The sequence below is a fragment of the Eubalaena glacialis genome, chromosome 19, assembly GCF_028564815.1.
Source record: "Eubalaena glacialis isolate mEubGla1 chromosome 19, mEubGla1.1.hap2.+ XY, whole genome shotgun sequence".
Classification (NCBI taxonomy): domain Eukaryota; kingdom Metazoa; phylum Chordata; class Mammalia; order Artiodactyla; family Balaenidae; genus Eubalaena; species Eubalaena glacialis.
In genome coordinates, this window is record NC_083734.1 from 48,651,502 (window position 1) to 48,666,062 (window position 14,561).

The window sequence follows — 14,561 nt, forward strand, 5'->3', positions numbered from 1 at the left end:
AAATGATTGTGATGCACGTTACTTCCGCCTTGTGTAAGGAGTATACAGAGCTCCTGGGAGTAGAGTTGTATTTCCCGAAGACCCTTTGAGTGAGAGTTATTGTAATCTAGGACTCTTAGGCTTCTAGGAAACTTGAGTTCTGACCCAACCATGATTCTACATGACTTCAAAGAAGGGCCCCTCTAGGTGTCATGTTTATGGACTTGAGAATGGCATTGCTGTCAAGAATCTCAGCCCTGTTTATAACATAACTTCTGGCATCCGAAGACAAGGAGTCCTACCTCCTAAACAGGCAGAGCTACTCCTGCTCCTACCCAGAATTCTGCCTTGGAGGACTCCCAAGTCTGTCCTCAGTGAAAGGGTCTAAAGAGAAAATAAAAGATCAGGATCTCTGGTTGGAGTTGCAACTATACAGAAGGAATGGAGTGGGTAAAGGTCAGCTAACAGAGTGTGAGATGCCTCCTGCATCATTCTGGGCTCAGCTTATAGATTTTCAGATGCAAAATGTAAGAAAAGTTCAAGGCCTCTGTGACCAGGTCCCTAGGTGGGTCATAGATTTACCTCATCTTGGAAAATCCCCCTGACATAGTCAGATGGAATCACAAATTATAAATTTCACTTCTCTACCACCACCCTACCCCATGCCTTTTCGAAAAACAGGGGAAGACTCATTGATACTCTTTTATGCCATGAGATTAGGGGAGCAACAGCTAGACTGCTTTAGCTCCCACATCCTTTGTGAGGAAGAGAATGGCCTCTTGTAGAGGACTGGCAAGGTGGAACAAAAAGAATTTCCAGATAAGACAAATGTAAAGAAGTAGTAATAACTTTGGAGTGATTGGGACTGGGAAATGCTATGTGTCCTAGGGAGATCAGGTCGAGAAAAAGCTCCTTTGAAATGAACGAGGTCAGTTCCTTGGGAGTCCAGTTGGGAAGCTGGGGTCCCAGGCCTTTCATACGCCAAGACTTTGTTTCTCTGGCTTGTATCTTGGGAATCCCTTCGTCACCCCTCGCCTGCCAGGTGAGCTTCCGGTAGAAAAGACTGGCCCTTCTGCTCTCGCCACCAGGGCTGGTGTTGGGAGGGCCAACCCTTAGTAGTAACTGCGGAGAGAGGAAGGGAGTGGGAGCAACCCTCCTCAGCTGCTCAGCAGACCAACGGTGTGTCTTGCTATCTTGTGCTCCCACTAGAAAGGGAAGGTAAAGGAAGCTGCCCAGCGCTACCAGTACGCTCTGAAGAAATTCCCTAGAGAAGGGTTTGGTGAGGACTTGAAAACCTTCCGGGAGCTAAAAGTGTCTCTCCTCCTCAACCTCTCTCGATGTCGCAGGAAAATGAACGTAAGTCCCTCTCATCCCAGCTCCTTTCTGCAGTCCTGGAAGTTGACGGTCCATGTCATGCACTGGCTTTTACCAGGCCCCTGAAATCCTTGTCTGCCCCATTTGGAACTTGGTTGTCCTTCACAGAGCACTGACATTTGCAATTTGAAAGAAATCAAGTCTAAGTACAATCCGTACCTCAAAATATAAAAAAGTTAATCCTGTGGGCACTTTGTAGCTTTCTGAATTTTCCTAATTCCTGCTGAAAGTGACTGGAATACCATCATCATCCTGCCCTGCCCCCAAGTCAGTTTTCTGGTCTTTGGGAAAATGTGAGAGCAGTGGTCGCTGGAATTCCAGCTGCAGTTAGATACAAATTTTAGTCATTCCCTTCCTTACTGGTAGACCCCCTAGTCATTTAAGGAAGGGCTGGAAAGAGGGCCCAGGACCATGAACTTCAAGGTTTAATTTCTAAGGCTAATCTTCAGCTTTTCACTTCTTTCTTCGTCCTTTTATTCTAACATGACATGTCCCTTCTTGTCACAGAGGGAGTCTTAGAACTCCTCCTGGTCCTTTATTATCCCCTAAATAGTCCTTGGTCCTTCTTGCCTGCCTTGCAGATACAGCCTCTGATGCCCTCAGGCACTGCTCCCTTGACCTGCAGACACTCCTGGGCCAAGCACCCTCTCTCAGATCCTGGGAATAGCCAGGATCATGTCAGGAATCTCTGACATCCACTAGCCTGAGGTCTCATGGTTCCTCAGGAGATAAAAATAATCCAAGCCAAACGGAATGTTTGAATAAAGGGATAGAGAACTCAGGTGTACAGAAGTGAGCTTTCAGCCTCAGTAGCAAGAGATCTGCTATCGGTTCTGGAAAAGTGACCTTTATATCATCCATCTTTAGATGGCAGTGAAAAGAGCGCCCTGATGAATAGACTTGGGTATCTCAGAGGGCACAGTGATGCCCTAAGAGGCAGAGTGTTCCCAGGTGCTGAGGAGAGTGGGGATGTGGGAGGAGTTGTCGGGGAAAGGCAGTGAGGTTCTTACGTGAAACGGAAGAAACAGCACCAAGGGTCTCCTCCAGCTCCAGTTAGTGAGAGTTATACAAAGCTCCGAAGCTGCTGCCAACCTGCTGGCTGCCTTTTTGCCTCACAAATAGTCTGCTTCTTAAAAATACTCTATAATCTTCCCAGAAATAATGATTGTCCCAAAAGAAAAAATTAAGGGGAAAGGTTGAAACAGTAGAGCTGGAAGCCGATGCTATAAAATAGAACACTTCCTCTCTAGCTCCACGTTGGATCAGAAACAGTTAATCACCTCCCAGGACCACCTGAAGTCTGTCGTCCTATGTAGAAAGTTGCCCATTAATTTTTTTTCTTTTTTTTTTTTTCCAACTTTACCTTCACCCCAGGGCCTTTGTTCTGCCTTAGGACTCATAAGTTTAACCAGAGGCTACTGTGCTGTACTATGGCTTTGATAGTAAAAGAGGAGAAAACCTTCCCCTTTAGTTTAGTATGTAAGGGTGTCTTGAAGACTATGGCTTCGTTCCCCTGGTTCCTGTTCCCAGGGCTTCTCAGAATGAGGACAGATGGGACCGTGTTCCTCCAGGGAGCCTCAGTGATTAAGAGATGAGGTGACAGCACAGGCCCCAGTGACAGCCAGTCTTCTCTCTTGTTTTATTATTATTATTTAAATTTTAAATGTTTCCTAAGTAAGGAACAAGTTTAGAGAAGGAGCAGGCCAGAGAAGCCTCTATGAAACAGAATGGAAACTGCCGTTCATTGAGCATCTCCTGTGTGCCAGGGACTGTGTATGGGGCTTTCAAATGCTTTATTGCTCTTAATCCTACCTGGGAGCAAACACACAACACACCCTGAGGGCTTACAAAGCTGGAGCAGAGAATTGAACGCAAGCCTGTCTGACATCCCTCCTCCATTGAGTCTCCATAGCCAGTCATTTCTTTTTTACACAAATCCCATCTTCCTGGACTTATTTCTCATCCCTTTAAAGCCAAGGAATAGTGGGTGCGGCAGGAAGGTGGGGGGTAGGATGAGGGTACACATGAGGCGTCGACATGTGTGTTTGCCTCATACTCGCGTGTGCAACAGGAGTTCGGGTTTCCAACTTCAAGAGCTTCAGTGGGTTGACATTTGGCTTCTGGACCAGAAAGAACTATGTTACAAAGGCAGAAAGAGGACAAATTAAAAATATTTTCATACTTTTGGGCAGATGAATTCCTGTGAGCCATTGCAGGGCCACACAGGGCAAAAGGCAGAAGGAACTTTCAGTCTGGGCCACGTGGCTAGAGCCATGCCAGGCATGTCAGGAATCCCAGGTGTTCCGTCCATAAATGTCAAAGAAATGTACATATAATCTGTTTTATTCCCAAGCTGTCTATTTTTCATATCTCTTCAATGACTCATTTGCACACCTATTGTAATGACAGGATTTTGGAATGGCGGAGGAATTTGCTACTAAGGCCCTGGAGCTGAAACCGAAATCTTATGAAGCTTACTATGCAAGAGCAAGGGCAAAACGCAGCAGCAGGTGAGGAGAGAGAGAGAGAGGGTGAGAAGCAAGAGCTCTCTTTTCTGAAAATCTGGCCGAGGCAACGTAGACCATCCTGGGGCGTATCGGACAGACCCATATGTCTGTCCCTGAGGACTCGCAGGACCAAGCTTTGGGGATGGCTCCCATCACACAGAACGCATCGTACAGCTGGCAACTCTTTGGGGCTGTGGAGATATAGAGCATTTTACTTTGGGAGAAAACTGCCTTTTCATTGTTGGAGAATGGCACCTTCTTCCAAGAAGCCTCTGCCATATCTCAGTCGCTTTTTAACCCCCAAAGCAGATAGCGTAGAGACACTGGTGGCTTAAGAAGAGGTCACTTGAGCAAAATATCCTCCCAGCCCTTTTAGAGGGGAAAGTAGGATGGGTCCTATATCACGGGCTCCTCTTTCTTTTCTTACAGGCGTTTGGGAGATTCCCGGGATCATTTAGTCTTCCTCCTGGGGCTCTCCTCAAGTCTGGTGGCATCAAGCCTCCTTCTCACATACCCACCCCTCCCAGCACCACACCACACATGCATGGGGACAGGAGGTCCTGCTGCGAGGACTGAGGGGGCCCAAGAGAAACCCCATCTCTCATGCCCCCTCTGCTATGGTTTGGCCAGTGGGCAGGAAAGGCTCCAGAAAGATCTAGAAACTGCCATCAGTGATCTTTAGATAACTTGTCACTGTCCTTAATGCCTCCTGCCCGGCTCCCTGCCCTTCTCCCCAACTCTGCCTGTAAAAGAACTGCTTCAGGTTCACAGCTATGACCAGGGGGCATGTGGTCCTGAAAATCAAACCCAGCTGAAGTCTAGTGATGACGGTGGCAGTGATCTTAGTCTTAATTAGCTGGGGCAACAGAGTTCTTACAGAAGCTTGACTGTCAAATTCTCTTTCCCCTTGGATTATTCCTTCCCCACAAGGCCAATTGCCCCTTTTCTGGGCAAGGTTAATAGAGAGGATGGGAGTATCTCTTGACTGTCTGTGTCCTTGTTTGTAGATTAGAATCTGAGTTTTCTAGTCAGCAAGCCTAATACCTGCCCAGCTTTGATGTAGCAGAATGGAGGAGCCGCAGTGCTGTGGGGCGAGGGGTAGAAAGGGCAGAGGACAGCGTTCTTGCCTAGGATGGAACAGGCCTGAAAATTGGAGCTAAAATATAAAGAAAAAATTCTGCTGGATCAGCAAGATTTTAAATATTGTAGTTACTGTTTTGTTCCTAAGCTAATTGACAGTGACCCTGTAAATGACAACCCCACCCAACCCTTCTACTACCTGGTGTGCATTTGGACACTGAGAGAAACTTCCTGAAGGGCCTGGCTGGACTGACAAAATGGGGACATTTCTCCACTGATGCCAGAGAGGCCAGAGGGAAGATGGAGGCTGAACTGGCTAGGGAATCATTCTGGACTCTTCTGGAATGACAGCCTACCTATTTCCTTCCTTACAAATCAGACGAAACCAAAGCCCCCCAGATGCCCCCAGACGCTAACAGTTCTCTGAAACAGTGACCATGTTCTCAGCTCTTGGTGGTTCCTGTTGATTCAGAATAACTCCAGTTCCTGTGTTTACATTTTGTCAAGCAGACAGTTTGCAGCAGCCTTAGAGGACCTGAACGAGGCCATCAAGCTGTGTCCAAACAACCGTGAGATCCAGAGACTTCTGCTGAGAGTGGAGGAAGAGTGCCGACAGATGCAGCAACAGCCGCCGGCGGCACAGCAGCAGCCTCAGCAGCAGTTACCGGAGGAAACAGAACCCGAACCCCAGCATGAAGATATCTACTCCGCGCAGGACATACTCGAGGAGGAGTTCTTGGAACAGGATGTTGAGAATGTGTCCATCGGCCTCCAGACGGAGGCTCGGCCCAGCCAGGGGCTCCCGATAATCCAGAGCCCGCCCTCCTCCCCGGCCCACCGCGACTCGGCCTGCATCTCCAGCTCGCCTCTCGGCTCCCATCAGGGTTTTGACTTCCGGCCCAGCAGCTCTGTGGGCTCTCCCACTAGGCAGGGTTACCAGTCCGCCTCACCTGCCCTTTCTCCGACTCACCAGAACTCGCATTACAGGCCCAGCCCCCCGCATACTTCCCCCGCTCATCAGGGAGGGTCTTACCGCTTCAGCCCCCCTCCTGTGGGAGGGCAGGGCAAGGAGTACCCGAGCCCTCCCCCGTCCCCTCTCCGCAGAGGCCCTCAGTATCGGGCCAGCCCTCCAGCGGAAAGCATGAGTGTCTACAGAGCCCAGTCAGGCTCCCCCGTGCGCTATCAACAAGAAACAAGTGTGAGTCAGCTTCCTGGCAGACCGAAATCTCCATTATCCAAGATGGCCCAGCGGCCCTACCAGATGCCCCAGCTTCCTGTGGCAGTGCCCCAGCAAGGGCTCAGGCTCCAGCCGGCCAAAGCCCAGATTGTGAGAAGCAACCAGCCCAGCTCAGCAGTTCATTCGAGCACCGTCATCTCCACAGGGGCCTATGGCCAAGTGGCCCATTCGATGGCTGGCAAATACCAGTCTTCACAAGGAGACATAGGAGTAAGTCAGAGCCGGTTGGTTTATCAGGGGTCCATCGGGGGGATTGTAGGGGACGGGAGACCCGTGCAGCACGTGCAGGCCAGCCTGAGTGCAGGCGCCATCTGTCAGCATGGAGGGTTGACCAAAGAAGACCTTCCCCAGCGACCTTCCTCCGCCTATCGAGGTGGCATGAGATACAGCCAGACACCACAGATTGGGCGTAGCCAGTCCGCATCCTATTACCCAGTCTGTCACTCAAAACTAGATCTGGAGCGTTCCTCCAGCCAACTAGGTTCCCCCGATGTGTCACATTTAATCAGAAGACCTATTAGTGTCAACCCTAATGAAATCAAACCCCACCCACCAACTCCCAGGCCATTGCTGCACTCCCAAAGCGTAGGCCTTCGTTTCTCTCCATCTAGCAATAGTATCTCATCCGCCTCCAACCTAACTCCTACCTTCCGGCCATCTTCCTCGATTCAACAAATGGAGATCCCACTGAAACCGGCATACGACAGGTCATGTGATGAGCTATCGCCAGTGTCTCCCACTCAGGGAGGTTACCCCAGTGAGCCCACCCGATCCAGGACCACACCATTCATGGGGATCATAGATAAAACGGCCCGGACTCAACAGTACCCCCACCTTCACCAGCAGAATCGGACCTGGGCAGTGTCATCAGTGGATACCGTTCTCAGTCCTACGTCTCCGGGCAACCTGCCTCAGCCTGAGTCCTTCAGCCCACCGTCATCCATCAGCAACATTGCCTTTTATAACAAAACCAACAATGCACAGAATGGCCATTTGCTGGAGGACGATTACTACAGCCCCCATGGGATGCTGGCTAACGGGTCCCGCGGAGACCTGCTGGAGAGAGTTAGCCAGGCCTCCTCGTACCCCGACGTGAAAGTGGCTCGGACCCTCCCTGTGGCTCAGGCGTACCAGGACAACCTGCACAGGCAGCTGTCCCGGGACCCTCGACATGGGCAGACATCCCCTATCAAACCAAAGAGACCATTTGTGGAGTCTAATGTTTAAAAGACGTGTGTTGGAGCGAGACCCCTATGTGTTCACTGCACATTTTCAGGCTTGGTTTCCACATTCGAGGTAGTTCTCTGGCTTAATTTCTCATGTAGTTTCCACGTGGTGTTCAGAGGTGCAGCCCACATGCCGAAATCCTTTGCATGCAGCCGACTGGGAAGCTGGCCTCCGGGGAGCCAGGACTTGGGTTTCTTTTGTCTGTACCCTAGCCACACGCTCTCTCCCTCTCTTCAGATGCCAACGAGGAGATTGTTGTGCCGTGTGCTTTAACCCAGGGAGATCAGACACACTGGTCAGCTTTTTCCAGGAGACAATCGCTTTCACTGATGTTCTTGTTGTGTAAAATGTCTTTCTCCTTTTTTACAAAAATAAGATGTTCTTGTTCGTTTTCTTCTAGGAACTTTAGAAAGAGTGTGATGCCCCTTTGCCTTTGCATTCTTATCCAGTGTTATCCAAATAGCAGCCCCAGTGCATTCTTGTGCCATGGTCTCCTCCCCTGGACCGCCAGCTCCCTGCAGCCATCAGGTCTAGAATGTTCATTTAGATTATTGCTGGTCTTCCTATGGGGGTAAAGGATCAAGGAGAAAGAGAGGAAATAAGAAAGCACCAATACAGTTATTTGAAATGTTACTACATGGATTTCCCAAGAGGCATTTTAGGAACATTCAGAAAACAACCAGCCCTTTAAATATTTCAGTCAGCCAAGGAAACTGGATGAGAATCATGCATATTTTTAAATAATTCACTGAGTTATTCTTTACGTTTTTAGCCAAATTAACCATTAAAAGCTACCAATTTTCCATGGGTGGGGGAGAGAATAAATACATAGAGAGAGACTGTTCTGGATTCTCAGTGGAAGGCTGTAGAAAATCTGTCTTGGAGAAATCTACTTTTTGGGTTCTGATACGTCACTGAGCATCGTATTCCACAAAAAGCATACTCTTCCCGGAGGTTGACTGGTGTATAATCCTGTTAAGTTGGATCTTTGCCTAGAGCCAGATTTTGTTCTACTGGCCCTCTTTTTTTTGTTTTTTAAACCCAGATGGTATAGTGAAGAATTGGTTTTTGGGGAAGGAAGTTGAATTCTCTGGGGACAGTAAGACTTATTCCCAGAGCTTGCACCCAGGGCCATTGCATTCCATGGCAAATGTTGTCTAACTCCATTTCAAGATCTATTGTTTCATTATCTATTATTACAGGAATTGTTTATTCTTTTCTTTTTCTAGGTAGGAGTGTTTGGGGATTGATATTTAAAAACCGGGCACAGCAAAGTGTTTCAGGGTGAAGGAAGACCCCTTTCAGCCCTGGGTAGGAGCACATAAGGTAGACAGCAAGTCTTCTGATCCAGTCACCCTCCAGACATCTCCTGTGTCTGGTGGTCCTTTGCTAACCGGTCCTTTGAGTGACTGAGGCCAGCATGAGATGGACGGCAAGAACACTGAAATCAAAGCGTTAGCACAGGCCTGGTAGCGACTGCACATCAGCTCTTAAAATTAACAAACTAAACAACTAAAACTAAACAAAAGAGAATTCGGTCACTGTTACCAGGAATCATTCTGCTCTTGTTAGTAAAGGGCTACAGGAAGGGAGGCTTCCTGAATAAAAATCCAGATGTGACCAGACCTGTTTGTAATAGTAAGTGTCCTCTGAAAGAATCATTAAGACATGGGGAGCATGAAGCTGAAATCAGAAACACTTCTTTACTAACTTAGATTCTGCCAAATAGATGAACCCCTCCACCCCCAAGCCTAGACAGGCCAGGATGTGTGTCCTGTGCTAGAAGTAAACAGCAAGGCTAACTCAAGACCCAGCCTCTGTCAACCCTCTCTGATGCTGAAGGACTATCTCCCACTCAGCTAGCCCAGAGTGGACGTCAGTGTCTCTTCTCTCTCTGTCTCTCATCAAGAAGGTGAAATGTACAGCTATAGCATCAGCCTACAGCCAGGAGCCCAGCAGCCTCTCAGCTTTTTTTGTCCAGGTCTCAGCCCTGTTGGGCTCTTTGCATCTTACCCTTTTTAACTACTACTCACTGAGGAGCTGCTGCCACATTTTGAAAAATTCTCAGTGTTTATTAGAAAAGTGCCCCCTGTTTATTTGGAACACCACACGTACCACCTGCACCCACCTGAGTGGGTGAGCAGGTTCTACAGTTTTCAAAATAACACCACTGATGCCACTTCTCCCGAGCGTGTATCTTAGAATTTTCTAGGACGGACAGATTTAGGGTCCATGCCTTACTGGACAAAACACCTAAACTGTCAACAGTCAAGATGCAATTCTTTTTTAGCCATTGTAAGAGGGAGTGAATATCACTACTGGGCGCCGGTTGTTTTTGACTAAAAATTGCCAACTGGACCTTATTGGAGCAGGAGACAAAGTCTTTCCTTGTAAGCAGACTGCCTGTGCCCTGTTTTGCTACTTCACTGCCACGGGATGATCTCAGTGCTGTACCTTAGAGATGCCTCCTCCCCGAGCAGCACTTGCTGAATCAATGTCTGGCTTCAGGTGGGGGGAAATTTTTCACATGAAACCGGTAAGTTCCACTCACCCGATTCACATCACCCTGAAATGGAGACAGTGGTGACAGACTTCAGCTTACAGGTTTCTCACCAAATCCTACCTTCCGTTCACCCAGAATTCTTGCACTAATGGGTTTCCATCACATCATGTCTTTAAATGGGTGCACTTTATTGTTTGAATTTGTAACTCTGATAAATACTGGATATTTAAGTGTGAGTAATGTCTTCATTAGAAAATAGCAAAACCGCCCTTTTAGTGTATTTTTCAAGGGAAAAAAAAAAGAAAGCAAGCAGTGGATCACAACATTTATAGCACAAGAAATAACTGTTGTATATAAGCATCAAAAAGATTAAGAGTTTTTAAATACAAAAAAATATTTGCAGTGATTTTAAAGTGCTTTTCCAGCAATTTTCTTAGGGACTCCTGAGACATGGTTACTTTATTTACTGGATCAGTAAGGCACACAATTAACAATTAAAAATTAATGTTTATTTACAAAGTAAAGGGAAAACCTGTGTAACATGAGAATTTGGCATGGACAAAATGGAGACCATTTTGTATCTGCTGTTGTATCTTGTCCGGGTTGCAGACGTGCGCTATTAAAAGTCCCAAGTTAATAGAGCACAAACCCTTCTTGTTCCTCTCCCATGTGCCCTTCTTTCTAGATGTGTTTAACTTAAACTCGAAGGCTCAGGAAAATTCCACTAATTAGAATCATGTACAGTACCCCAGGTCGTTGTCCAGAGATACAAGTTTGCTAATTTAGGTAAGCCTGGACTATTGTAAACAGAACAGCTTAGAGAAAGGTATTCTCGGTCCTTATATTGTATAGTAGTTTATGAACCCCCTCTCTAAATATTGGTATTTTTATATTCCAGAGATGTACCCAACAGAAAAATTAATCAGTATCTAATTTAATATCCATAAGTATTTTCCTTAGATTTTAGTCATAGACAGTGGGTTTTTGTGGATGTCACCTTGCTTCACCATACTTTACCACTAGGTGTCACTGTGGCTCTGCACCAGGCTTGTCTGGTAGCAAAGAATGGCAGCATCTCTGGAGGAGCGACATCCAGGCCAACAGACAGGCCCGTAGGCTCAAGAGGGTTCGAGAAGGAGGGAACAAAGGCCTGGAAAGGGGTCTTCACACATCTGTGCCAGATGTGGCGAGATAAGCTCTTTGAACACTACCTGCTTTGGACCTTCAGCCAGGCAGAGGCTGGGAGAAGGCTGACCAGAGCTCCCTTTCTCTGGTGGATGAATGGGTATGCAGAAGACCTGTTTCTTCCCCACAAGCATCCCTCTCAGTTCCTCTCGGCCGCCAACTTTTATAACTCCAGGGGTGTCACGGTTGGGTGGTTTGACACAGATAGTTATTTTTCTCCTGCGGAATTGCCTTGGACAAAACCAGTTGCTGAATCTTTGCCACAGAATGGAATAGGCTCCCCCAGGGGGCAGGATGTACCCACCCCATCCCAGCCTCGCCTGCCCTGCCTGTCTGTTCCGGGGCTGCCCCCTTCTCGAGAAGCTACCCTGCAGAGGCAGCCTGCTGCTGCCCCGCACCAGGCCCGTGCTGCCCGGTTGTGTGTGCACTGGGGGGTGTGGCTTTCTCTCCTTCTCTTCTAGGAATTCCAGACTGACCATCCACCATGACAACAGCGAACAAAGGGCTTAGGGGTAGGAGCTACCTACAAAGACGTGTCATGGAAACCTTCACCATGCAATGCCTTGAACTCAGCTCTGGCTGCTCCCAAGAAAAGTGGCTGGCTGGGGGCCTGGACACAAGCACAATGGGGCTGGTGGAGCCACTGTGCAGAGCTACTTGAATAATCACTGGGTCTTCATCAACTTTTATAACACAGACCACTCAAGGGCTGAAGTGTTGATAACCTGCATTTCGGTGTCCAATGCCTCACAGCAGCTGAACCACCCTGAGATGCTTGTGGCCAGCTGATGGCCACATTCAGAGCTTTGAAAGTCAGTACCAAATGAACGCATAATTGGACACCAAAAATCAAGTGTTACTTTCATGTTTCCTCACCCGTATCCTCTCATTTCTTCCTGCTGACTCTGTGATATCTCCACTAAGCTGACCTGTCAGGTTTTAGCTGGATGCGTATAGGTGCAGGCTGGCATTGCTCTCGTTTTTTCCACCTAGTCTGTGGAAAGGAAGGAGCTTAGCGGGCTGTGTTGTAGCACTTGCTGGCTGGATTTTTCTTTTGCCTAATCACTAACCAGAACACCTGGTTAGGGGGACTCGACTCAATCCCTCTGGTCCCCAGGACCAGACAGAGAGTTAATTCTGGAAAATCAGTACTTGAATGTACCTGCCTTATTGTGAACCAACTTACTGGAAAAAAGTTAGAAATGCTGGCTCCAGATCTCTATTTCATTCACAGGTTATTTTGGAAGTTCTGTAAGTTACACTTCCTGTTCTGGTTTGGTTTTTTTGGTTTGTTTTTGTTTCTGTTTTTTTTTTTTTTTCCTCTTTGGCTGATTCCTGCTGAGTGGGGCCAGTTCCTGGTCAGGCTCAGGGCAGGTGCCATTCTCAGGCATGGCCTCCTTTCCATCCAGCATAGCATCTTTGTCTCTGTTCTGTCTCCTCCAAATCCAAGATGATTTTAATTAGTACAGACATGTACAGTCTACAATTAAAGAGTGATTTGTACTAATATGATTTTGATTCTTCCTCCTCTTTGCTGTCCTTTCAAGACACTTGCTGGAAAAAGCTTTAATGCACTTAGTTTTCCTTTAGGTTTTCTATAACTCAGATGTAAAGGACTTTCTCTGTACAGTATATTATCCAATGCATGTTCTCTATCCTGATATATTGAACACCACACAGTTGTGAACTCGTGCAGTGGGGATGTCCCACACCCAACAGAGGCATCTAGGCCCCTGTGTATAAGGAAAGACGTTTTCCTTTGCTGTACTTGCTTGAGCAGTTTTATTGTCTGTACATGTGAGCTGTGTGAGATAGATGTGAAAAGTTAAATGAATGCAGTTTCCTGCCCATGTATACAGATCGCCATCTGTACAATGAACTGTATGTATGAAAGCAAATGTACTTATTTATAAATGGGTAACACTTGGAAAAACACGGCGTTGTGGTGCACTCCTTTCATTACAGTACCTCTCAGGGGAGCTGACTTGCGCTCAGCTTCACTGAGGCCTGCGGTGTGAGGAAGCCTCCCCCAGGAACAGCTGGCAGAGGCCAAATTCCTAACGATTTGGCTGGTCTCTTAAGGGATATTTAGAGTCACTCCTTCAGGCTCTGGTTCATCAGAGAAGTTACTGAGCACCTCTCTCGGGAGTTGGACACTGCGGTGGGCACGCAAGAACCATGCGCAAGACAGTCCTGAGGGCCCATCAGCCAAGGCCCACTGCATTCATTGAGAAAGGGAGGCTTTTTCTTCCGTGGAAGAGTCTTTCTCCAGCCATGCCAAGGGAGCACTGAGTTCCTCTCCTTTGATTTTAATAGCTGAGGCTACACCCCCAATCCAGCTACCGTACCAAAATCCAAGGCTGCCAGTTAGAACTGTTAGGTTTAGAGACTGCAGGCCCGAGGCGGGGGGACAGCACCAGCTATATAGTTCCCAAGGCTAACTTGGTTAAAGTTGGAAGCCCACTGCTTCCAGTGACTTTATTTTTTCTTCAGAAATCCGGCCGGAATTTCTAATCCTCGCCATATAGAAAGCTAGGCAGCTGCCCTGTGAACGGAGAGGTTGCAGATTTTCTGAAACTGGCTGGAGCCTCCATACCCTTCGTTAAGGACGGAGTCCTGTGGTCTTTCCTGCCTGGCTTCGACCTCTCTGTCTACTTCAGGCACAAGCAAGGAAGGAGACCACCTCCTCTAGACGCCAGACTTTGTTGAACAAACATCCCTGCTGTGTAACTACATCCATTTCCCCCAAAGCACCAAAGCTGGGGAAGCAGGAAAACGCCAGGCATGCAGTCATCCCAGCCTGGACGCCACAACTGCCTTTAAAGAGGAGAGGACTCTGGAAGGAACTACCTGCTCAGTCTGAAAAGCACTCCTGGCTGTTCCAGTTATTTCATTAAAAGTTAAAAATGGATAAGTGGTTGAAAGAAAAACAGGTGGTTTTTTTTTTGGTTTGGTTTGGTTTTTAATAAATTTATTTTATTTTTGGCTGCATTGGGTCTTTGTTGCTGCGCGCGGGCTTTCTCTAGTTGCGGCGAGCGGGGGCTACTCTTCGTTGCGGTGCGCAGGCTTCTCATCGCAGTGGCTTCTCTTGTTGCGGAGCACAGGCTCTAGGCGTGCGGGCTTCCGTAGTTGTGGCACGCGGGCTCAGTAGTTGTGGCTCACAGGTTCTAGAGCACAGGTTCAGTAGTTGTGGCGCACAGGCTTAGTTGCTCCGCGGCATGTGGGATCTTCCTGGACCAGGGCTCGAACCCGTGTCCCCTGCATCGGCAGGCGGATTCTTAACCACTGTGCCACCAGGGAAGCCCAGGAAAACAGTTTTTTAAGAATTCCTGAGGCACTGAATGATTCCTAAAAAGCTAATTCTTTTTTTTTTTAATAAATTTATTTATTTATTTATTTTTGGCTGCGTTGGGTCTTCGTTGCTGCACAGGCTTTCTCTAGTTGTGGCAAGCAGAGGCTACTCATCGTT

The 14,561-nt window shown here is 47.7% G+C and overlaps 1 protein-coding gene across 8 annotated transcripts in view; it reads left to right on the forward strand.

Annotated features, from left to right (window-relative positions):
• TANC2 (tetratricopeptide repeat, ankyrin repeat and coiled-coil containing 2) overlaps nt 1-10,202 on the forward strand; it is a 351,153-nt gene extending 340,951 nt beyond the window's left edge. For all 8 annotated transcript variants that reach the window (XM_061174771.1, XM_061174772.1, XM_061174774.1 and 5 more), the window contains 3 exons: nt 1,189-1,335; nt 3,763-3,863; nt 5,451-10,202. In XM_061174771.1, coding sequence (XP_061030754.1) covers nt 1,189-1,335; nt 3,763-3,863; nt 5,451-7,404 — 2,202 coding nt within the window. In that variant the 3' untranslated portion in view covers nt 7,405-10,202. The remainder of the gene's footprint in view (nt 1-1,188; nt 1,336-3,762; nt 3,864-5,450) is intronic.
• Nucleotides 10,203-14,561: the final 4,359 nt, after the last annotated feature.